Raw genomic sequence first — 21,773 nt, forward strand, 5'->3', positions numbered from 1 at the left:
CAGTGCAAAGCAGATGCAGCAGTTGGGTATAAGTTAGAAAATGATTGCTTTTCAGCCACTTGATGCTCATTCTGATGTAGGCTATGACAATATAGTATACAGAAGAACTTGTTTTCTTTGCATTATTTGAGGTCTGAAAACACCGCATCTGTGTTATTTTGACATATCTATGAATAGTAACATCAGAGAAACCGAGAGAAAATAATTTTGCAGTGGTCTCATTTTTTTCTATAGCTATACAAATACATACACACATATACATACACATACACACAAGCAAACAGACACAAACACATATACAAACATATGTACATACACACACACACACCAACATTGTCATCCGTCTGTCTGCCTCTTTTTGCAAATACACAAACACAACTGGCATGTACTGGATGATTTTTGTGGATATTGTTTTGAATGGTGCTTTTATTGCAATGTGTTGCATTCTCACATTCATGGATGTTATAGAGATTCTGTTAGTCAAAGCATCATCATTTCCTTCAAGGTCAGCATGTTCACCTTGGAAAAGCAACAAAAAGGCTATATGCACAAGGTGTGTATGTGTACATGAGTAAAATTGATCTATTTCAGTTTGAGTAGCCATATAATTCCATTACATGGACTTAAAAAATAAGACTGTTTCAGTAGATGAAAAACAGTTTTTTAGCCTTCAGGATAATCCCGCAGGTGCTGGACCCAGTATGTGACTGATTGTCTAAAACATCCAATGAAAATTAAGAATCTCCATGCGAGTCATGGAGAGAGAAACATGCAGTCTTTAAAAAAACAAACAAAAAAAACATCTTCATTCATATTGTCCCACGCAGCTGCACTGATGCCTTTCCAGAAGAAGTAACAAGTATGATATACAAAACTGGACAAAATGAGTAAAGTAATACACACAAACACACACACATATTCTTTATATTACTTTTACATGGAAAAAGTGGAACCTTGTTTCTAAGGAGCACTACCATTAAAATGGGAAGAGATAAGCATTCAACCCCTGGCTGACAAAAAACAAGCTATAATTATGTGTAAGGCAACACATTAGTCAACATCTCTGGTTAAATGATACTCATGTTTTCAGACAGTGAAGATGTGATTTATACAACACCAAACCGATTGGAAACGGTATGCAATTAAATATTACTTGTTAATCTGCATGTCTGCCTGAAAGCACAATATGTCTCTTTCAATGCACATTTGTACACATCATTGTATACAACTCCTCCATTTATCTACATTATAAGACTTGCTTCATGGTAAAGTAGATAGTACATGACAATGAGGAATGTACTGAAAGGCTGAATCAGAAACACTACTAGTGGGACAGATTTGAGGGAAGAGGCAAGAAACACCTGAAGAATACATAGGCATAGTTTTCAGAGAATCTGCAGTGCAGAATACTGAGAAACCATGAGAATGTAACAGGACAAGTCTCTATTCATGTAAAGGGACTATGGCTAAGTTCTCTCTGATGAACCTGATAATTGTAAGTTCTATTGTCTTACTGATTATTAAGTATTTAAAACAGACATTAAATTAAATCTATGGGATTTCTTTTCCACCATGATCTAGAACTGTTTTTTTTTTTTTTTACAACCAATGGCCCCTCAACATTATTATCTGATATAAAGTGCAAAACTAGATTGTATTTCTTGCAAATTCCTGGATATTACCGAGTACAAAATTTATGCAAAATACAGCAATTATGTTTTACAAAGGTTGATATAAGAAAATTGTCATTATAGTACTTTATCATTGAAGAGTGAGAAGTCCTCTATGAAAAAAAAAAATAAAAACACACACACACACACACACACGAGGCACTTCAAATTTGGTGTAAAGAACTGACGAACAATTTCTAAAAATAATGATATTAACTGTCAATTACTAATATTAAGAATTAAATAAGAATAAAGTGTCAAAAGAAATGCTTTGTTGAAGGTGCATAGCATAGATTTCACTTTTTGTAAACCATTAGTTAAATTTCTGCCCAGTAAACATGACATGTTGGCTTGAAAAAAGGGTGAAAAAAGGGGCTTACAGAGACAGTGAGAGGCAAAGTCCAGTATGTCAGCAGGACAAATAGGAAGGGGAAATGTACTTTGCCATATTGTATGGAATTTACTAAGCGCCACTTCACTTCATTAAGTAAACAGCGCTCATCACCACCCGTCCCCACCTCCTTTACAATGCAAATTGTGTGCCCACAGCTGAAACACAAGCACAATTGAATGGATGTAACCGATTGCAACATTAAAAAGAATCAAAGTTTAGCGATCGTCCATGATAAGAAGTTGTCAACGAGCAGTGACATACAGAATAGGCCTAGTAGTTCTACTAATCCACTTAAAAAAATACTTGAACTATTTACTGCACGTAGACTAGGGCTATGACGCTAATTTAGCAGATTGGGAAGTGGATGTTGTGAAGTGAAGTGAAAATACGATATTAGAAAGGCAAACAAAAGTTAAGGTTTATTTTGACATAGTACAATGAAGAAAAGTGATGCCCTGAATACTGTCTCTGAAAGTTTCTCTAATTGACGCATTTAACAGCAATTTGGATTACACCTGCTTTTAACAGAAACAGGCGGTAATTTGCTTTTAGTCAGAAACTGGCAATAATTTGGCGGTCATTTTTAAAACATCTAGGCCCAAGTCTACAATGGACAGGCCAATCGGGCTCATCCATAGCAGAGAGGGTGAGAGGCAACTATGTCCAGTATGTCAGCAGGAAATGTTAGGAGAATGCAGAGAAATGAAAACAAGTCTACAATGCAAAAGCTGGACAATAGTAGTGTATATCCATGTAGGGTAAAGGACAGTTGTCAAAGGAAATCAATCCTAAATTTGTCTCATCCAGAAATATGAGGCTTGCATATGGCATGAGGCTTTGAACATCATGAAGCTTTGGTCTTTACTTCTCAAACAGCACTGGCTCATGGAAAGACATACCAGGTAACCAATAACAGTTTGCTAAAGCACATTGGTAGTGTTCTGTAAAAAAAAAAAAAAAACAAGGTTCCACCTTTTCATATTTGTTTAAGCTTTCACAACAGAGAAATTAAATAATATGGCCTTTTAAAATTAACCCGTACAAAAGCCAGTCCTTGCTGCTCTTCTCTCAGCAATATCACATTCAGCAGTCGCTTAAACCATTCTCTCATGTGTAGAGCAATCTGATCACCCACAGGAAAAATGTAGGCAGTTTGAAAAAAAAAAAAAAAACAAAAAAACAAGACATCCAATTATAACATCAGATATACAGTATCTATTTCTCTCCCACACAGACAGACAACAAACACACAACTAAAAACAAACACAAGAGAATAAAAGAAAAATGGAAGTGAGTTATGACCACAAACTTGAAGCTCTACATACAATTGATTCTTAACAGATATATACTCACATCATCTGTTATATACAAGCTAACTGGTTGAGCAAAGTTTCAAATTTCTTTGCATGTCTGTGCTGTACTGAATGCAAACCATCGCCACTGAATCACTTGCATGATAGACTAAATCATTGTTAACAGGAATAGTAAAACAGTGCTAGATATTTGGCATAAACCTATGTCCAATACAGTGGGAAAAGGGGGCTTGTTACCAGACTAAAATGGATAAATCCAATCAAAAACTACACGAGATGTAATCATATCAACTCTCAAAAAAGGAAAGCCAGTTCCCAGAGAGGCACAGCAGAAATGTTACAACCCCATCTTAGCAACATTTAAAAAATGTTTTAAAGGTAACATCAGTTGGTCAACAAACAAGCAAAACACTAGTCACAAGCATTCTGTTAATTTTTGTGGCTTCCTTTTTTATGTGTGTATATTTATCCATCTATTAATCTTTGAAAAATCATAGGTTAATTATTCAGTTAAAAACAGGCTCAGGAACCCACTGACTTCACCATTTCTTGGAAAGATAAACAAAACAAAAACACAATAGTGTTTATACAGTATACTGTATGACATTCCTCCTGTCCATCTTGCAAAATTCTTGCTATTACGCATTAGCAACGAACCATTTCCAGACCTGAACAAATGTATCTCATATCCACAAATTCAAACAAGTTCTCATCTCCCTTACAAAAAAACAAAACGAAAAAAAAAAAAACCACATAATTAAACACACAAAACGGACAGGAAGACATTCAGCTTTTCCAGACATGTCTTAACGTAACCAAAATGACCAAGTCCATACCAAACTGTTATCCAATTGCAAAGAGGATGTCTTGTGGAATGGCAGAAGAGAGGGCCTCTGAGCCAGTCTTTGAATACACAGCATAGAAATAAATGCAAACACGCACACATGCACACACACACACGTACACACACACGTACACACACCAAAAGCCATACACATCCTCAACATTGACTAAATTTGAGTAGTATAAAAAAATAAGTTGATCTGCCATCCTAGAGTAACATTTGCACATTTTGTGAAGAAACTGGTATGCAGAAATAGACATTGATAGGAACGGCTTTCCCCTTGAACATTTAATTCCTCTGGGTCAAATACTGATACACCACAATGAACAAGAATATTTAAGGAATCTGTTGTCTAAACCCTGTCTAAGGTTGTCTAAGGTTATTGCTTGGTAAGATGCACTGTTTCTCCCAGCCTTGAGGTATGTGAAAATATTGTACTAATTGGAATTGTGGATCCTTAGAAGCGGAATAATATAGAGAAAAAAATGTAGTGCTGATAGACAGTGTCTGACTGAAGCACAGTAGTCACATGAGCAGTCAAAATCTGTAGTGTGCAGCCTTTAGTGGGATGACCAGTGATATTATCACATCTGATCCAGAGAAAATGAACTGTATGTATGTTTTACACTTGGGAATATAGTATTTGGTGCATCACATTGATGCATATTTCCTTGAGATGCTTTAAAGGACTGAAGGTGAATTGTAACATTTACTTCACACTTGATTAGATATATTTCCATATTCTGATTACATTATCTTTTTTTTATCTGAATATCGTCTGACAAGATTTAGTTAAGTTACATTTCCATACTTTTTTTCTCTGTGTAAAACATAACTTCATTGAGGGGAAATCATAAATTTGACATAACAAAAGCACATGTCCCATTTATAGCATAGAAAACCTGATTTAAGAAATCCACAATATTGATGGTTTAAAAGTGACAGTTGTTTTAAGGTAGGTAGGTAAAAAGAGAATGTCTTTGCCTGTGCTGTACAACAATGCCAACCTGCACTGAGAGGCCAACAGGAGCCTGCAAAGCTCTTCTTCACAGCTGCTGAGGGGTGGGGGCACTCTCCCAGGAAAAGTCATAGACTTTTAAAACCAGTGCAGTATCCCATCCTTATGAAAATTGTTCTGCCATTGACAACAGACAGATATGAATTAAACAGCCCTAAAATAATATTAAAATTAAACTGGGAAAGTTATCCCATCAGGCACTGCAGAGGAGAGCCATGTGTCACAGATCCAGCTGAAACTAAGCCTTCAATGCATGAGAAATTAACACAATCCCCAAGAATTGGCCAAAGCCATCGTTCATGAATCCTCCTAGAAAATGGCCAAAGTTTTCAATAATGACCCATCTGGATTCAGATGCTACCCTGGTCCCCAAGTAGTACCACTCAGACATTGACTGAGAAGGCAGAACTAAGGAGAGGTAGCAGGTCCCTCAAACATAAAGCTGGTCTGTAATTGGATCTTCCTCCACAGAGAAACTGATTTTGAAGTTGGGCTCAAAGATACCCTTACTGCCAAGGGAACCTCCCCTTAGCATAACCCCACACTCAGTAATCCTGCTGGTACACTGTAAAAGGAATCAAAGGTGAGGAAGATATATTTCTGTGTTGAGAGGCTCCTCTACCATATCCTCAATGATAGTGCTGGAGTCACTCTGTCAGGAGCTGCTGTAGGAGACTCTTCTGCTGTGTCTGGGCTGATTGGGCTCCACTCTGCCCTTTATGGATTCCCATAGGACCTGGCTGGCTGAGATAGGATTCACTTCCTACCAGATTTACTGTGCACTGAACATCAGCAAACACCTGGACTTGCTGTACCTAAAGGGAAAAAATATGAACATGCAGCATCAGTCAATAAGTCCAATATACCCAATAAATCAATAAGTCCATGGTTTTACAGTCAGTGCGGTTACATGCAAACAAACAATCAGATTTCAGTCCGGTTATACTCTGATGTCTAAATGTTACGTAAACTGAGTACTCCGGTTACAATCTAATTTTATGAAATCAGAGAAGATAACCTGGAGTATTTGATTTTGATCTGATTAAATATGGCGTCTTATGTGATTAAATACTCCGATTAGCCTACAGTTGGACTTTATCACATTCCATACCGCATGGACGCTATTCTCAAATAGGATTTTTACTTGTTCATTTAGTGTGTAAACTAGAATATTAAAATTTTTGATAATACTCCAATTGGTGCTTTAATCAGATTGTTCTGCACACGTAACCACACTGAATATTCAACATAGTCAGCATTACATTGAAATCTCCAGCAACATGATTTGTTTCCTTTTTCCTATTTCCTTTACCTGATCATTACATATGGAGCTGACACTGCAGAGGTTGTTGTTGCCCATAGCAACAGGAGGACCCATTGGAGGTATTGATCCAACAGCTTCCGAGGCACCAGCCATGGACACAGTTATACTCATGTTATTGTATAGACCCTGCTGTCCAAAAGCCTGGGGGGCATTCTGTCCAGCCTGGTTAAACAGACTTGGAAAATAGAAATACTTAAAAATAACATAACATATTAAATTAATAACAGCTGGCATTCCATGTAACAGTGCCATGTTATCAGGTCAAGCATAGCCTAGAAATCTAGACGCACCCTAGCGGCAGCAAATTACATTTGCTTCCAGGGCTAGTCTAGCAACTCTCCGTTGGCTTGTGAGCTCGGAAAATTAAACTTCTATCAGGCCAATCAAATCGTGTATAGAGTCGTTAGGCGGGCTTAACATAATGATTGATGGTTTGGCTTGAATTCCCTGCTACTTGAAAACAAAGAAGATGGATGTTGCTGTTGGCGAACAGTGTGACACGAGTTAAGCTTTTTTTAAGTTTGAACTAGCCCACTAGCTCCACTGGTGGGAAAACGCATGGGACTCATAGCGCTGTCCAATTGCGTGCAGAGGGAATTTGAAAGACAACCGATTATCCCGCCCCTCGGACTGAGCACTGCGAACGGTGAGTGCCCAGACCCTACATTTTAATGTGGGTCTGGCTGGTCAGGCTAGGCAAGCAGTGCTTAACCAGTTAAAGTAAAGTAAAATCTCAGAATAATGTTATGTACCATAAAGGATCTCCAGCAACAAGGGAATTTGAAAGACAACCGATTATCCCGCCCCTCGGACTGAGCACTGCGAACGGTGAGTGCCCAGACCCTACATTTTAATGTGGGTCTGGCTCGTCAGGCTAGGCAAGCAGTGCTTAACCAGTTAAAGTAAAGTAAAATCTCAGAATAATGTTATGTACCATAAAGGATCTAATAATGTCTGTTTGCAGTCATCTTTTTGCATTCGCTTTGACTGTAATTTCATCTGGTCTGGAATCCCTAATAAGATACTCCACAGGCTCCAACTCATTCAGAATTCTGCAGCGAGGATTATAACATGCTCCAAATCCACTAGCCATGTAACACCATTGCTTATGCAACTGCACTGGCTTCCAGTTGCCTACAGAATACGTTTCAAAGTCCTCCTGGCATACAAGGCCCTACACAATTATACCCCCACCTACCTCACTGACCTAATGAAAGTTTACACCCCTGCACACTCACTGAGATCCTCCTCAGCAGGCCTACTGTATGTCCCTAGTGTGAACCTTTAGCACCCTGGGAGAGAGGGCTTTCAGCTACATCGGCTCCAAGCTGTGGAATTCACTGCCAGACTACATCATTGTGACTCAATTACTGACTTTAAAAACAGACTTAAAATATATCTCTTCAAGATGGCTTATGGACTGACTGACTGACTTTTATTTTTATTTTTATGAGATGACTAATTGTAACAACCTTTTTTGTTTGTGAAGTGACCTTGGGTGTCATGAAAGGTGCTTTAAATAAAATGTATTATTATTACAGTGCATGAAAATGCTGATATCCGAAGTCTTCTTCTTATTACAGTGCATGAAAATGCACTACTGTTTTTCCTAAGCTTCTTATTACAGTGCATAAAAATGCACTGTACTGTTCTTCTTAAGCTTCTTATTACAGTGCATAAAAATGCACTGTACTGTTCTTCCTAGGCTTCTTATTCTTCTGCTTCTTCTTCTAACGCAGTTAATGCAGCTTCAACCGTTTAAAGGTGCTCTACAGTAAGCGATGCCACGCGTTTTTTAGGCTAAAACATTTTATGTCACTTACTGCAAACATCACCTAACCAAGCGCTAACTGTCTGTGTCCTGAATACACTGTAAAAAATAGCGATCTCTGTGGACAAACCAGGCTCCAAGAATGGCAACAAAAACAACCTGGGCAAACCTAGCCCATGAAAACATAACAAACTGTTCCAGCAAATGACGAGACGAGATGCGCGTTTAGAAGAGTTTCAATTGCACGGGAGCAGCACGGGAGGGAGGGGGAGGAAGTCTCTGCTCTAGCTCTCTGTTCTGTTTGAAAGTCAACAAAAGTGATGTTGCCCAGCATCGCTTAGAGCACTTTTAACGTAGAAACTTCATTCAAACTGCGTTGCGTAGGTCTTACTTGTGACATCCGGCCTTTGTATTTTTCATCTTTGTCATCTTCCTAATAAAACCAAGGCCGTTAAATTTCAAAGATATTGGTCTGTAAGTTCATTGATGGGGATGGAGTTCGCTAAATATTTTAGAAAGGAAACTGATAAGTCATACAAGTGTATTATTCCTACAAAACAACTAGATACAATGTAGACCATGTGGTGTCACTGTTTCAGTGAGTAAAGATTCATTTTGGAATTTAAGACGACACATTTCGAGGAAACATGAGAGAAAAAAACGTGAGCAATTTGAATATGCTTCATATGAAGTAGAAGGCTGAAAGTAAAACTTGGATGCTAAGCCTGTATTATTTAGGCAATTAATCCCCCTGATCCCTTTAGTTTTACGCTTATGTGTATTGACGTTACCAAGCTTGTTCGTTGATGCACTATCGGTGTTGCATTTTAAGAAGATAAATGTTCTATGAGTGAACAATAATATATATATAATATTTTCCTTGCGGACAAAGTGCAGAAACATGCTCCTGGTTGCCGGAGTTTTTGACACCAGCTTCCAAAGGACTGATATTCTGCGCGAATTGGATTTGACCAAACAATGAAGAAAAACTTTGGAATATGTTGGCAAATTCATTACTGGCATTAGGTTATTGCATTTGTTGCCAATTAACTGTGCTGGTGTAGCAAATAGTAGGCTATGGTTTTTGTTTTGTGATGGTTGTTGCTGTAAGGAAGTTGTCAGCAAGAATGTCTTGTCTGTGAGTATTTTGCTGCATTTTAAGAATGCTGCCTGATGTGAGTAGGTCAGTTGTTGCTTTAAGGATGTTGTCTTATGTGTGAGTTGGTGGTTCAATTGCTGCTCTCTGTAAGGACGCTGCTGGTGTGAGTAGGCCTGTTTGGTGTTCAGCTGTTGCTGTAGGGCCTACCAACGTTGCAGTATGAGTAGGCCTATCTGGTGGTTCAATTGTAGGCCTATGTTACCTTGGAAGGGGGGCCCACAGAAAATGTAGCCTAGGGGCCCATGACCACCTTAATCCGCCCCTGCTGCTCTCCCATGCCCCACATCCAAGGCTGAAGTGCCCTGCTCCCCGAGCGCCGCTGTAGCAGGCAGCTCACTGCTCTGGGTTAGTGTGTGCTTCACCTCACTGTGTGTTCACTGTGTGCTGTGTGTTTTTTTACTAATTCACAGATTGGGTTAAATGCAGAGACCAAATTTCCCTCACAGGATCACTTATTAAAAGGACCAGGTGAGGGGAAAATGTCAGTATGTTGTATGTGGGTTGGTTCATAATTTAAATTCCATCATACTGCAGACATGCCAGGCTTGTCTATAAGAAAAGCTTGATTCAATACCTGTTACTGCCTATTGCAGCTTGCTGCCAATTCTTGTTAATGTCAGGTGACTGGTATATAGTTGACTGTGGGGCCTGTTGCAACAAAGCATTCTGTGAGGTATTCTGTGGTGACAGAAGATGGCTGGTTGGACTAAGTTCAGGTAGGAAAGATGAGTCTCCTGGTTGAAGTATGCCTAAAAGCAAAACAGAAAAGCAAAAATCAGCAGGACTTGGAACATAGCACCATTTTTGTAATCAATTAACAAAGCAAAAAATAAAATAAATAATGTGAAGAAAGTTAATTTGGTCCTTCAAGCAGCTGAAACATACCGTATTGTCCAGGGGAATTTACTACTGCTCCAAACTGCCCTTGCACAGTTCCAATCATACTCTGATTCTCCAAGGTCACCCTTCCAGGAAGCTTTAAGTCCAGAGGCCCTCCCATCTGATTGAAATGACTGGGTGAGGTGGGGGTGGTACTTGATGCAGTGCTATATCTAGTTAAGTAACCAAACTGCTGATGTTGGCTCTGCGCTTGGCCCTGGGCTGGCCCTTGCTGCTGAAGACTTTTAGGTACTTGATGGACCCCCAGTCCTGGGGCCATGCTCTGGCTCATCATTATGACTTTCTGCTGGAGAATCTGTCGTTGTCTGTGCTGGAAGCTGTAGAGCTCCCTTTGCCGCTGAGCCAGCATTTGAGCATTCAGTGGAGGCTGTTGGAGTAATAATTTACAGGGTAACATATACACACACACATGGCCACATATACAGGCATACATATAGAGTTAAAAAAACAATTACATCTCAAATCAAAAGTCACACAGATGACATACCTGTGATGGCAGTTGTGGTGGTTGCAAACCTGATTGATGTAGTCCCACAGAAATATGCCCTCCCTGTGAAAACTGTCCTATAGCCATAAGGCGATTCTGGAGACACAGGGACATATATGTTTCACTGATTAGGGATGCTTTCTTGAAAACATAATTGTCTACCCATGGCCCTATTTTCATTCATTTAAACCACTAGTGTAGTGCCCGTTCAAACATGCAATTTCCTGTAGAAAACCCATAGCCCAATTGCAAGCCCACAGGTAGGCCTGCTTTAAAAATAGGATGATGGGGGAAAAAACATCATTCCAGCTAAGCATTCAATAATGAATATTGCATATTATATTATAATACATAATGTGCAGTGAACAGAATTTAGGCATGGCTGCATGTACCATTTTTTACAAATCAAAATGATATAAGCTATTTTCAGTTAAGGCAAAGTTGGGCAAACTACGGCCCACAGACTGGATCCGGCTCGCCACGCACCTTAATCCGGCCCGCCGAGCATTTTCTGCGATACACGACATTGTGGTTAGCTTTACTGCAAACTATGTCAACGTCAAAACAGCATGTTAGAGACGATACTTTTTAGGTCTTCTCTCAATCTTCATTGCAGCAGATCTAACTTGAACGTTATGCCACTCCACTTATTTGGGAACGTGTCTGAGTGAGCATAGGTTGAGGATGGAGGACGAAAGGATGAGTATGATGCCCACCAGTTAAGAAAGACCCAGGCCAGAGAACAAAAAGAAAATGATAAAAAGAAAGCAAAAGAGCATGAATCATACAAGGCTGTCACTTTTGACCTGGAACAAGTGTTGACCACTCCCTGGAGCAACGTACTGTAAGTAGCCTGTTCTACTCACGCAAGCTAAGTACGTACAACCTCACTGTGTATGAATTTATACAGTAAAGATGTCGAGTGTTACATGTGGCATGAGGGGGAAGGCGACCGTGGATCTTCAGAGATTAGCACATGTGTTTACAAGAACTTAGTCCACATGTAAAACATGCAGTTCTTTATTCAGATACTTGTGGTAGACAGAACAGGAATGCTGCCTTTAGCACGATGTGCCTGTGTGCTGTCAGCTCACTGCCCCTCTCCACTATTGACCATAAATACATGGAGTCTGGTCACAGCCAGATGGAGTGTGATAGTGTGCATGCTGCAGTGGAAACTGCAAGAAAAAAAGTTTCTATCTAGTCCCCTGATGGCTACTACACACTTGTGAGAATGGCAAGAAAGAACGACCCATACAGTGTAAATGAACTTGGACACAAAGACTTTCTGGACTTCAAGTCCCTCTCCAACCACATACTCAAAAACAGTACAAAAGATGAGGAGGGACAATCAGTTCATTGGCAGAAGATTAAATGGTTCCGCTACACGAAAGATGAACCAAAAACAATCTTCTTTAAAGTATGATTTCACTGCCCCAACCTTCCGAAAACTGACGGTGGCACAACAGGCAACAAGAGGCACCAGAACCACACACCCCAGCTCAATGTATGAAAGTCCTCCAGGGATCAGTGTCTTAAAGAAAAAAGACCTGCTACTCACCCTGTGCACCAATGGGAGTATTCCTCACTGTTATGCAGAGTTCTATAACACTTTGACAGTGGGCAGTGAGTGAACAGATAAGTGAACTTAAAAGTGAAATGCGTAATAAACAAGAGAACTGAAATTAAACTGTTTGAAATTAAATGTTAAACTGTTTGAAATGAAATATATTAATGCAAACTCATAAATAAAAATTTAAATTAAACTGTTTGAAATTAAATGTTACACTGTTTGACATGAATGAATGTGAACTCATGAATGATAATTGAAATTAAACTGTTAGAAATTAAATGTTAAACCGTTTGAAATGACGAAATGAAATGACTTTGTATACAGTATTTTAAATAAAATGAAAAGTTATGAAGTTAGAGTGTTTTTAACCAGTGTTTTGACCAATACTTTCTGCATTGATCAGCAGATATGCCCTATTTTTCTTTAGAAGAATTGGAAATGTTTGGTGCCAAAAAGGCGTATTTGATGTTTTTGAATATGTACATTGTGTTAATATGCCATAATATGTTCACTTAAGTACTTACTCATAAAAGTTTGTATGTGGTTGCAATGTTGTGGTTGAAGGTTAATACAGTTGAGTGAAGTGTGGTCAAAATTTTGTTTTGACTCTCCTGTAAAGTTTGTCAAATGCCAACCTCTGGTTCCAAGCCCTCGATATATATAAATATATATATATATACGTATGTATATAATTGCAATTTTTTATGCCTTTCCATTTGCCAATTAATTTGGTAAATCGTTTGGCAATTCATTTGCCAAATCATTTGGCAAATCGATTGGAAAAGAATGTCTTACAAGAACGTTGATGAAACTTTGTAACGAACCAAGCACTGAACTCTTAGAATCCAGCTGTCACGAGCACCTTCTTCTAAACTCAAAGGAGACGGTTGCTAAAATATCTTTTAGTTTTATAAAGGAGCTTTGCTATAAAGGAGCGCTGCCATTATGGATATTTTACGTAATGCTGTACTGTCACTGGCCGGTGACTTAGTTGGCGCTACGGTGAAGTATGGCATGGCATTAAACAGACTGGTTGAAATCCGAAGTGAGCTAGCCTACGGGAAGCAAACCTTGGACAGAATTTCCGAGCACATTTAGATCGGGCAGAAGTTGCTTTGCTCCAGCGTTTCCCTAACATGAAGGTAGAGATAAGGTGCCAGATACTCATCGGGGTGCCTAGAAAGAAAATCATAAGTGACTTTGGCGTACCACTGAAAACACTCCAACGCTGGATTGTAGGGCTGGAACAATTAGTCAATGTAATCAACTACATAAATTCGTTGACGTAAATAATTTCGGTCAACTATTTGCAATGTAGCACCCCATGATGATTTACATCCCAATTTAAACCAAAGATTCCAGAAATCACTTTGAGAGATGTATCCAGGGCTGTAGGTAGACCTACACATATTTGTTACACGACACTTGTTTGTTTGAAGTGCATGTATAGGGTATGTGAGAGGGGAATCGATGCGCTTTGATTCCAACTTGGTAGTTGTAGTCTATGCGATTAAAAAGCATGCCCACTTGTGTGTAGCAGCCTATCCAAACAATCATCGGCCTTGTTGCGTTTTGTGTCCACTCTGGTGTCTACGGGGCTCCCGTAACACAGTAGAGATCGCTCGTCTTTGGACTGTGAGGATTTCACAGGGTAAAAGAGGAGGTATGCGTTTTGTCTACACTGGTGTATAAAGGTGCTCCATTTAACACAGATAATATCACAGGGTAAAAGAGGTGTGTTTCTAATGCGAGGCCCCTTTTTCAACGGGTTTAGGATGTACGAGGGTTGACTTGATTGAGAGGCTTTCTCTATCTGAATCAAATTCCCTAATTTGGGGTTTGGGGGCTAAGGAAGGTGGACTACTTCAGAGTCGCTTTCTATCTCGTAGTCACTGTTCCCTATTCCCTTGATTTGTACTTCAAAATGTGGTTAACTTCACTAAAATAGAAAGAAGCTGTATTTGCAAAAGTTGTTTGTAATCATGATCTGAGAGAGGTCAAAAGCTCACTACAGACGTTCGTCTGCCCGTCCAGATCTGAGAGAAATATTTTTAAGGGAATCTTGTCAAAATTAAATTTAAGCTTTTTTAATGACAGTTCTTGTAACATATAAAAACTTCAATTGACCACCACGGATCTTTAACCTTTTAGGTTCTATCCCTAAATACACTTGTATTTATCAGACAGATTTCCGTATCCTCGCTTGGGTGTGTGATGTGCATTTAGACCACAATGGGTCCTAGACCTTAGTTTCACAAACAATAAATTTGCTAACAAAGCCTATTTGTTTTTTTGTCTGCCCTGGAGCATAGGACTTCTCTTCCTAAATGCCTGGCTGAGTTCACTACTCCTGTGTATGTCAGTGCATGCACAGTATATTTTTTGCCCATATACAGTGTCTTAGAAAGTAGCCCTCAAACGGACACCTACTCACCCGGAGCGGAGTCAAGTCTTTAGGGCGTAGCCCCTGTTGCAAGGCGTCCGGGGTTCTCAGCAACACAGGAGAGGCCGAAAAATACGAGAAAACGCTAGACGGTCTTTGTACAAACCTCTAACCAAAGGTTAGGATTTTGACTTTTATTAAGTATAGATAAACAATACAAAGAAAGAAAAATGTCTCTACGGCTCGATCCGAAGAAAAATGAAAAGGAAAAAGAAGAACCCTGATGAAAGGGCCGTTCTCTTTTTATACCCACCTCGATCAGGCTGAACATGTCCAAATTTGGTCATATTCTGTCTTGCCATGAAGTAATGGTTCTGCTTTTTTGTTTTTCTAGTTGCCAGTCAACCTTTTTTGCTGACAAACAGTTTCTTACAGCTAGTACATTATGTTCTTACATTTTGTTTAAAGCACATTTCATTTAGCATAACACACTTTAAATCTAACACAACCTTTTTATATCTAAGCAAACACATTTTATGTTTCAAGTAAATATTCCTTAAGTCTGAGCAACACTTTACGTTTTATAAACAAACCTTCTTTTATGTTTAAGAAAAACACTCTCTAAATTTAATCATAACAGGTTATTCTAGCAAAAACAATTTATGCTTTTAATTAAGAAAACACTTCAATTCTAAGCTTCTAAGTTTTTAAACATTTTAAGTCTAACTTTTTTCACACTGGTTGTCTATCATTACCTTGCAGCATTTGCACATTTTAATTTGTTTTGGAGCAAGCGGGATTTAAGCAGTTATATGACTAAAAATCTTTTAATAGTAAATTATGACTCTCTAATTATGATCACGCTACAGCCTAGGCTACTCAAAATCCTACAACAGCTTGCAAATTATCCTCCTGAGCCCAGCAAGTGTTTTGCCTAAAGCGAAAGTATCTTCCGACCGGGCTGAGGTGCATTCAGATCTCTGTAAACGTCTACAATCACCTTGTTCCTTTGCTTTTTTAAGTTTAAAATGAACTGAAAAACAGACACTACCATTCAGTTAAAACGTCAAAGAAAAAAAGTCCGCTGAGAATGTTTGCTTCTATCTGTCAAATTTGATCAGTTAATGGGCAATATAACACAGTGTCGCTTAGTGGGCCAAGTCCTTAATTAGCCTATACAAGAACACTAAAGGTTCCGAAAAAGAAAAAGAAATATTCACGACACTTCCATTAGGGCTGTTTTAGCCAGATCTTCAGCTACTGTATGTACTGCACTGTAGAGTTCCTTAAAGGTTTATTAAGCATCTCTGCTTTGAGTTTAGAAGGTGCTCATGACAGCTGAATTCTAAGATGAACCATATCCGACCAATCAGAGCTTGGTGATTGTTTACCCACTGTGTGTTACAATGTTTTTAAGGCATTCTTTTCCATTTGTAAATCGCTTTTTAAAATGAGGCATTTATTGGTAATTTAATAAATGATTTCCAAATATTTTTTGTAAATCGTTGCTGTCGGGCGGAAACCTCGTATGTCCAAATCCATTCGCTTTCAGGAAATTGAAAACAACCTTGTAATTTTTAAATAATTCAACATCATGTTGTCAAAGTTCGTATGATGACTTAACATATCATATACTTATAAATTTTATTATTTTAACTTTTTTTTTTCAAAATCACATTTAAATGGATTTACGAGGATACGAGGATATTTCAAGCTACTTTTGACAATTTGTAACTTAGCTTGCTACATTTGTATGGGTGGTAGCTTCTGTGAAGTGAAGCTGAATTTATTGTAGAGTAGCTGGTAGCTTAGCTCACATATCAAGTAGCTTGCCCATCACTGTTAAGGCGAGACATGGCAGGTGAAAATATCGTTTTTTTATGCACTGGTCAATTTTGAGATTTTAAGCTAGTATGTTACCATAGCATGTATTCTATCACACTACTACAATAAAAAAGTCCGATTTACACATTTAGGTGTTAATTAAGTGTGCATGCAAAGCAGCACACTTATTGTTCTTCTTAAGTTTTATTTTTCCCGTGTCCCTAATTTTTTGTCAGCTCTAGCGCCTAGGCCCTTTGAGACAGAGACACCGTTCCAACTTTAAAACGTCCGGTCAGTACCGGTGTAAGTTGGTCGCGAAGATGACGTCAGGTGGGCGTGTCGTTCGTCCGCCATATTGGATTGAACAGAAAGCGAAACTAAATTTTTCCAGGTCACAAATTTGGTCCAAACGCCACGAAACTTGACGTACATTATCCTTGGACCAAGCCTCACAAAAGTTACCAGAAGGATTTTTGATTTTCGAAAGCGTTTGCCCGTCACAGCCAAACGAAATCGGGCGGGCGAAGCTCAAAACAGGAAGTCGTCCATATCTCAGGAACACTGTCACATATCGATACCAAATTTTGTATTTGAACTCGGGACTCCAATGTGAGGGTGCATAAGCTAAAAAAAAAAAAAAAAACATTCAAAAAGTTTCAAGCATTTGGCAAACCACCCACCCGTATTTGGTAACCATCACCTTCCACATTTGCAGTTGTACTGGTACATCTATCACAATGCTATCAACTATCAGTATGCACAATGTCTCTGGCAGCCACAATGTCTCCGGGCAACCTTACCCAATCATGAAATCCTTGCTTTGCCATGGGATAGTATGGACTTACGAACTGAAATGATAAGGAGAACATTAGCTATTTATTGCTGACATAGTACAGTTATTTTCACATTGACGGTATTCAAATAAAATTTTTCATTATTCTTAAATATCATGACGGGAGAGTATTATTAAAAATGTTACAAGTATGCAAATGCATATGTTTACGGGCATTTAGGTTTTACTGTGTTGTTTTGTTGTAAAGACATGCAAGGCATTCTGGGACGTAATGAACAGTGGTCGGCAGCACTCCATCGGGTACGTATTAATATGAATAGGTGTTTCTGTAAACCTAGGGACAATAAACAGCTATCTCTGTTACAAAAACAAGCTGGTAATCGCTCATTGAAGAGGGAACTATGATAAAAAGATTGTTTTCCTAAAAGCATGGAGTTGACTAATCAAGCAATGTCACGTTAATGTTAAATAGCCTACATCTGAACGCTAGGTGGCAATGTTGTATTACATTTCACTAGTGTACTTGAAATACGGTGTGAGCTTCACAAGTAAGGAAGGTGCAAATATTATGTAATTTATCATGGGAAATTATTGGAAATGTTATTTCTTGTTTATTCTAATTGCAAACCACACACATCCATTCGTAATCACACGTACACTTTTAATACCTTGAAAAGACATTTATTTGATGTTGCCTAGCAACACAGCGTTCAGAGCAAAGATAGAACAGAGCTTCAGAGAGACACGTTTTGAGTTCGTGGCCAAGTACCTAAAATATCAGTTTCCATGTGTATGTGCTGGATGGTGTGCTTCCTTTATGAAAGTAAGTGTTTTATAGTTACAGACATAACTAGAAAAGCATTTCCTGAAGGAAATACAGTGCATGAAAATGCAAAAATATGATGAGTTTATATGGTTAAATGATTTGCTTGGTAGATAAGGTTTAATATAGTTGGAATGACTGAACAGTTAAATAGGTTGATAATTTAAATGGTTAAATTATTTAAGTAGATAGTTGACGATAACTAACAGTTGGAATGGCTCCAATGTTTGCTAGTAGTTATGCTAACTATGTTAACAAAGATAATAATGTTAACCAAGTTACTATGCTAACTAGCATGCTAACAATGTTAAAATGCTAACTATGCTAACCATGTGACTTAGCTAACCTAGCTAATAATTTTTAGTAGTTATACTAACTATGTTAACTAGCAGGATAACATGCTAACTATGCTAACCATGTTACTTAGCTAACCTAGCTAATCATTTTTATTAGTTATGTTAACTATGCTAACTAGCATGCTAACAATGTTAACATGCTAACCATGTTACTTAGCTAACCTAGCTAATCATTTTCAGCAGTTATGCTAACTAACATGCTAACTATGCTAACCATGCTAACTAGCTACAGTAGGTAGGAGTCATAGTTGATGACAAGTAACAGTTACAATGGCTGAACAGTTAAAAAGTTCAGTAGTTTAAAGGGTTAAATTGTTTAAACAGTGAAATATTGTAGTGAGGACTTTTATTTTGAAACAGTTTTTGGCAGAGGAAGCAGTTGAACAGGATGTGTAGTCTTAATAGGGCCAGTTTGTATGCTTAAAGCCTGAGACTGGCAGTTGATCCAGGTGGCCTGGACACCTGCCATAGAATTCTAATTGCTTAACGGCTCTATTGTGATGTCACAGCCCAATGTTAAGTCTATGGGGAAATTTTGAGTAGTTTTTATTTATTTATTAATAGTTTAAAAAGTATAAAAGTTACAAAGCTGAAAAATACGTTAAATACGTTAAACGGTTGAAGCTGCATTAGCTGCGTTAGAAGAAGAAAAATAACAAGAACTAGAAATGCAATTCCAAGGAATTACAAGCGCATGAAAATGCTAAAGTTGTGATGTAAAATATCATGTATAGTTAAAACAGATAATACAGAGATGGTTACTACGGTGATGCTAGGATAGACATGGTGGTTGCATAGCTTAATAAAAGTTGATAGTTTAAAAGTAGACTGTTTAAAAGCTGAATGTAGATAGTTTAAAAGTTGTAGGCAGCTAGATAGACAGCTAGTTTAATAGATAGTTTAAAAGTAGACCGTTTAAAAGTTGAAGGTAAATAGTTTAAAAGTTGTTGACAGACTGGAAGTTTATTGAATAATATTCAATTACTTTAATGGCTGTGTATAAGTAGATATTTGACGATAACTGAAAGTAGGAATGGCTCTAATGTTTGCTAGCAGTTATGCTAAGATTTTTAACTATGCTAACCATGCTACTTAGCTAATGTTTTATAGCAGTGCTAGCAATGCTAAAATGCTAACCATGCTACTTAGCTAACTTAGCTAACATTTTCTAGCAGTTTTGATAAACATGTTAACTATGTTAGCAATGTTAACTATGCTAACCATGCTACTTAGCTAACTTAATGAACATTTTCTAACAGTTTTGCTAAACATGCTAACTATGCTAGCAATGCTAACATGCTAACTATGTTAACCATGTGACTTAGCTAACCTAGCTTATCATTTTTAATAGTTATGCTAACTATGCTAACTAGCATGCTGACAATGCTAATTATGAGTCTTAGCTAACCTAGCTAATCATTTTTAGTAGTTATGCTAACTAGCACGCTAATAATGCTAACATGCTAACTATGTTAATTAGCTAACTTAGCATGTTCACAATGCTAACATGCTACTTAACTAACTTTGCTAATCATTTTTAGCAGTTTTGCAAAAAATGCTAACTAACATGCTAACTATGCTAACTAGCTACAGTGGGTAGGAGTTATAGTTGATGACAAGTAACAGTTATAATGGCTGAACAGTTAAAAAGTTCAATAGTTTAAAGGATTAAATTGTTTAATAGTGAAATATTGTAGCGAGGATTTTTATTTTGAAACAGTTTTTGGCAGAGGAAGCAGTTGAACAGGATGTGTAGTCTTAATAGGGCCAGTTTGTATGCTTAAAGCTTGAGACTGGCAGTTGATCCAGGTGGCCTGAACACCTGCCATAGAATTCTAATTGCTTAACGGATCTGTTTGAAGACCTATGTTACAAAGTTTGAATGAAGTTTCTAATTTAAACTGTTGAAGAGAAAATGCGTACGGAAAAAGTGGAATAATAATAACTAGAAATGCAATTCCAAGGAATTACCAGTGCATGAAAATGCTAAAGTTGTGATGTAAAATATCATGTGTAGTTAAAACAGATAATACAGAGATGGTTACTACGGTGATGCTAGGATAGACATGGTGGTTGCATAGCTTAATAAAAGTTGATCGTTTAAAAGTAGACTGTTTAAAAGCTGAATGTAGATAGTTTAAAAGTTGTAGGCAGCTAGATAGACAGCTAGTTTAATAGATAGTTTAAAAGTAGACCGTTTAAAAGTTGAAGGTAAATAGTTTAAAAGTTGTTGACAGACTGGAAGTTTAATGAATAATATTCAATTAGTTTAATGGCTGTGTATAAGTAGATATTTGACGATAACTGAAAGTAGGAATGGCTCTAATGTTTGCTAGCAGTTATGCTAAGATTTTTAACTATGCTAACCATGCTACTTAGCTAATGTTTTATAGCAGTGCTAGCAATGCTAAAATGCTAACCATGCTACTTAGCTAACTTAGCTAACATTTTCTAGCAGTTTTGATAAACATGTTAACTATGTTAGCAATGCTAACATGCTAACTATGTTAACCATGTGACTTAGCTAACTAAGCTTATCATTTTAGTAGTTATGCTAACTATGTTAATTAGCATGTGAACAATGCTAGCATGCTAACTATGCTAATCATGTTACTTAGCTAACTTAGCTAATCATTTTTAGCAGTTATGTGAACTATGCTAACTAACATGCTAACATGCTAGCATGCTAACTATGCTAACCATGTTACTTAGCTAACTGAGCTAATCATTTTTAACAGTTTTGCTAAAAATGCTAACTAGAATGCTAACATGCTAACTATGTTACTTAGCTAACTTAGCTAATCATTTTTAGCAGTTTTGTTAAAAATGCTAACTAGCATGCTAACATGCTAACCATGTGACTTAGCTAACCTAGCTAATCATTTTTAGCAGTTTTGTTAAAAATGTTAATGTTAGCAATGCTAACATGTTAACTTTGTTAACTATGCTAACTAGCTACAGTGGGTAGGAGTCATAGTTGATGAAAAGTGTTTACATAGTTGATGACAAGTTAAAAGTTGTTGATAGACAGCTAGTGAATGTATATAGTTTAAAAGTTGAATGTAGATAGTTTAAAAGTTGTTGATAGACAGCTAGTTTAATAGATAGATAGTTTAATGATAGTTTAAAAGTAGACCGTTT

General features: G+C 37.7%; 1 protein-coding gene across 2 annotated transcripts in view; it reads right to left on the minus strand.

The window, feature by feature from the left end:
• Window positions 1–408: 408 nt before the first annotated feature.
• ncoa1 (nuclear receptor coactivator 1) overlaps window positions 409–21,773 on the minus strand; it is a 184,679-nt gene continuing 163,314 nt past the window's right edge. For both annotated transcript variants that reach the window (XM_048251003.1, XM_048251002.1), the window contains exons 16-20: window positions 10,881–10,976; window positions 10,379–10,760; window positions 10,068–10,242; window positions 6,552–6,738; window positions 409–6,054 (exon numbers count right to left, since the gene is read on the minus strand). In XM_048251003.1, the coding sequence (XP_048106960.1) occupies window positions 5,887–6,054; window positions 6,552–6,738; window positions 10,068–10,242; window positions 10,379–10,760; window positions 10,881–10,976 (1,008 nt within the window). In that variant the 3' untranslated portion in view covers window positions 409–5,886. The remainder of the gene's footprint in view (window positions 6,055–6,551; window positions 6,739–10,067; window positions 10,243–10,378; window positions 10,761–10,880; window positions 10,977–21,773) is intronic.

Source organism: Alosa alosa, chromosome 8 (genome assembly GCF_017589495.1).
Source record: "Alosa alosa isolate M-15738 ecotype Scorff River chromosome 8, AALO_Geno_1.1, whole genome shotgun sequence".
NCBI lineage: Eukaryota > Metazoa > Chordata > Actinopteri > Clupeiformes > Clupeidae > Alosa > Alosa alosa.